Source organism: Octopus bimaculoides, chromosome 17 (assembly GCF_001194135.2).
Source record: "Octopus bimaculoides isolate UCB-OBI-ISO-001 chromosome 17, ASM119413v2, whole genome shotgun sequence".
Classification (NCBI taxonomy): domain Eukaryota; kingdom Metazoa; phylum Mollusca; class Cephalopoda; order Octopoda; family Octopodidae; genus Octopus; species Octopus bimaculoides.
In genome coordinates, this window is record NC_068997.1 from 28,675,877 (window position 1) to 28,679,011 (window position 3,135).

Sequence of the window (3,135 nt, forward strand, 5' to 3'; positions counted from 1 at the left end):
TTAACAAGCCCACTTTGCAACCACATGGTTTTCAGTTCAGTCCCTCTGCATGGTACGTTGAGTAAAAAATGTCTTCTGCTTCAGGACAATTCCCCCAAACGACAACTACCCCCTCTCCAATATATTACAAAATTTTAAATCATCATCTGTTGTCCTCAGGGGTAATTGTCCATGAGGGGTAAATCTCCTTTATATATATATATATTGTATTTCGGGATGGTTATTTTTTTTTTTTTTTTTCCAAATAAACACACACACTAAATAATTTTTCTTCACTCATTTATTACTGTTCTTATTTTATTATTTCTTTCTATTCCTAAAGCTGGAACGTCTCAAAGACCCATTAGTTTGGCTTGATGCTGCTGCTCAAATATTTTACTCTTTCGGTTTGGCTTTCGGTGGATTAATTGCCTTTGCCAGTTATAACAAACCAACCAATAACTGCCAGACTGATGCCATTGTTGTCTCCATTTGCAACTGGTTGACTGCCATCTACGCATGCCTCGTGATCTTCTCAATTCTTGGTTATAAAGCTACACTAATGTTTGAACACTGTCTGTCACTGTAAGTACTTATTCTAACTCTGCATTTCCTCATTGTGCTCAAAATCTAAATAACCATTATGTTCACCATCATCGTCATCACCATTGTCGTCGTCGTCGTCATCATCACCACCATTTACCATCCACTTTTCCATGTTTGCATGGGTCAGACAGAATTTGTTGAGGCTCATTTTTTTACAGCTGGGTGCCCTTCTTGTCACCAACCCTCACCTGTTTCCAAGGTGACACTCATTTGCAACCATCACATGAAGTCAAATCAAAGAGATAGTAAACACACACACACACACACACACACAAGCACCAACCCAAACACAGACATGCACATGCACACAGCCATAGTTAATAAAATAAAATACCAGCCAAATGAGAGTGGAGTGGAGTGGTGGGGGTCATATATTCAATTGTTCTTTTCCCGCCAAATTTGTAACCTTGTGCCTTTGTAAGAAATCAGTGTTAATTATTAAAATATCATTTAATTTTTTTTTTTTTTTCTTCTCTAATTTCAGTAATGCAATTAAAATCACAAAATATTTTCCTCACATAAATATGACAGAATACGCTGGTGAAGCAGTGGACTACACAACTCTTGGAATACCCAGTGACAAATTGAAAGATTTGGCTCTCATCAAATGTGATTTACAAGAAGATTTGAACAAAGTAAGCCTGAAGTTTTAAATTTTGCTTGTTTATTGATTTGGTCAGAAGAAAAAGGGGCAGCACTTATCAACTTTTTCTGGGCCTCCAATACTGGTAGGAGAAAGGGACCTATGAGCTGGCCCAAATGCTTATAATATAGTGGTCCCTGCTTAAAGCTGCAGGTGAAGGCATGTGCCTAGTGGTTAGGGTGTTTCTCTCAAAATCACTAAATCATGGGTCTGATTCCTGGCACATTGTGTTCTTGATCAAAATACTCCATTCCACATTGGTCTGTTGGTGGCAGAGTGGCAGAATTACTAGCATGTTGGCAGAGATGCTCTATGGTATATCCTCTGGCTCTCCACATTCTGAGTTCAAATCCCACCTGCCTGGAGAAGGCAATGGGAAACCACTCCAGTGTTTGTCCTAGGTCAAGTCATGGTAGCCAAGGTTCCAGTAATCTACTTAATGGCAGCAGGAGAGGGTATGAGTCCTCTCAGATAGTGTAGAGAGCACTGTAGAAGGTCTACATGCACAGGGCTTGCCCAAGAGCAGACCACCACAAGATTAGGTTTAAAGCACCAAAGGGCCAGGGGTTGTGGTAAGAAGGCTGACAGACCAAGTCTATCGCTGTGTTAAAAATAAAAAGGAACTGGCTACAACCGAGGCAAAGCTAACTCCTCACTCTCACAACTATACATAATCCTATATGATGAAAATTATTTGTAATATTTATCTCTAAATAAAGCAGGGAGCTGGCAGAATCATTAGCATGCTGGGAAAAATGCTTGGGTGGCGTTTCATCTGTCTTTACATTCTGAGTTCAAATTCCACTGTGGTCAACTTTGCTTTTCATCCTTCCAGGGTTGATAAAATAAATACCAGTTGAACACTGGGGAGTGGGGTGGCGTGGGTCAATGTAATTGATTTGCACTCCCTGCCCCCACCCCACACCAAATTGCTTGCCTTGAGCCAAAATATGAAATCAATATTCAGCCTAAATTACTAGTTATAATTTAAGGGTCTTTTCTATTTTAATTGAATATATATATATATATTCTTTTATTTTTTTTATTCTTTTACTTGTTTCGGTCATTCGAATGCAGCCATGCTGGAGCATCACCTTTAGTCGAACAAATCGACCCCAGGACTTATTCTTTGTAAGCCTAGTACTTATTCTATCAGCCTCGTTTGCCAAATTGCTAATTTACGAGGACATAAACACATCAACGTCAGCTGTCAAGCAATGGTGGGGGACAAACACAGACACACATGCAAATATATACACACACAAATATATATATATATACTACAGGCTTCTTTCAGTTTCTATCTACCAGATTCACTCACAAGGCTTTGGTCAGCCCGAGGCTATAGTAGAAGACGCTTGTCCAAGGTGCCATGCAGTAGGACTGAACCTGGGACCATGTGGTTGTGAAAACTTCCAGAGATGTAATAATTGCTGAGAGTTTTATAGTTGTAGGACGAATACAGAGGAGAGCCTGAAGGCTAAAACCCTGTCACAAAAAATACAAGGGATACATGGCCCCTTGATATTTTGTAATAAGAAGCAAGTTAACATTAATCTTTTCGACTCTAGGCACAAGGCCTGAAATTTTGGGGGAGGGGGCAAGAATTTGGTATATCACACCATTCTTCTCCAGATATTAGAATCTAAAGTTTTGAGACATGCAAACATGTGTACCGTATTTTCTGTCTTATAAGCCAAATATTTCTGATTGAAATTTACTGCCCAAAAAAGGTAGGTTGACTTAGGCACGAAAACAACTTTAAGAGGACCCAAAAATTCCATGTGAAATGCAACAGGATTTGCAAAGAGAAATGATGTTTGTTTATGCTACATGTTTATATTATATTTACTATGTTGACTTGTATGCCAGAAAATATAGTATATTTGTATGTAGGTATATGTATA

The 3,135-nt window shown here is 38.9% G+C and overlaps 1 protein-coding gene across 1 annotated transcript in view; it reads left to right on the forward strand.

Moving 5' to 3' along the window:
* The window catches only part of LOC106870682 (sodium-dependent neutral amino acid transporter B(0)AT1), a 49,332-nt gene that overhangs the window by 38,208 nt on the left and 7,989 nt on the right, over window positions 1-3,135 (forward strand). The window contains exons 3-4 of the mRNA XM_052974142.1: window positions 323-564; window positions 1,070-1,220. Of these exons, the coding sequence (XP_052830102.1) occupies window positions 323-564; window positions 1,070-1,220 (393 nt within the window). The remainder of the gene's footprint in view (window positions 1-322; window positions 565-1,069; window positions 1,221-3,135) is intronic.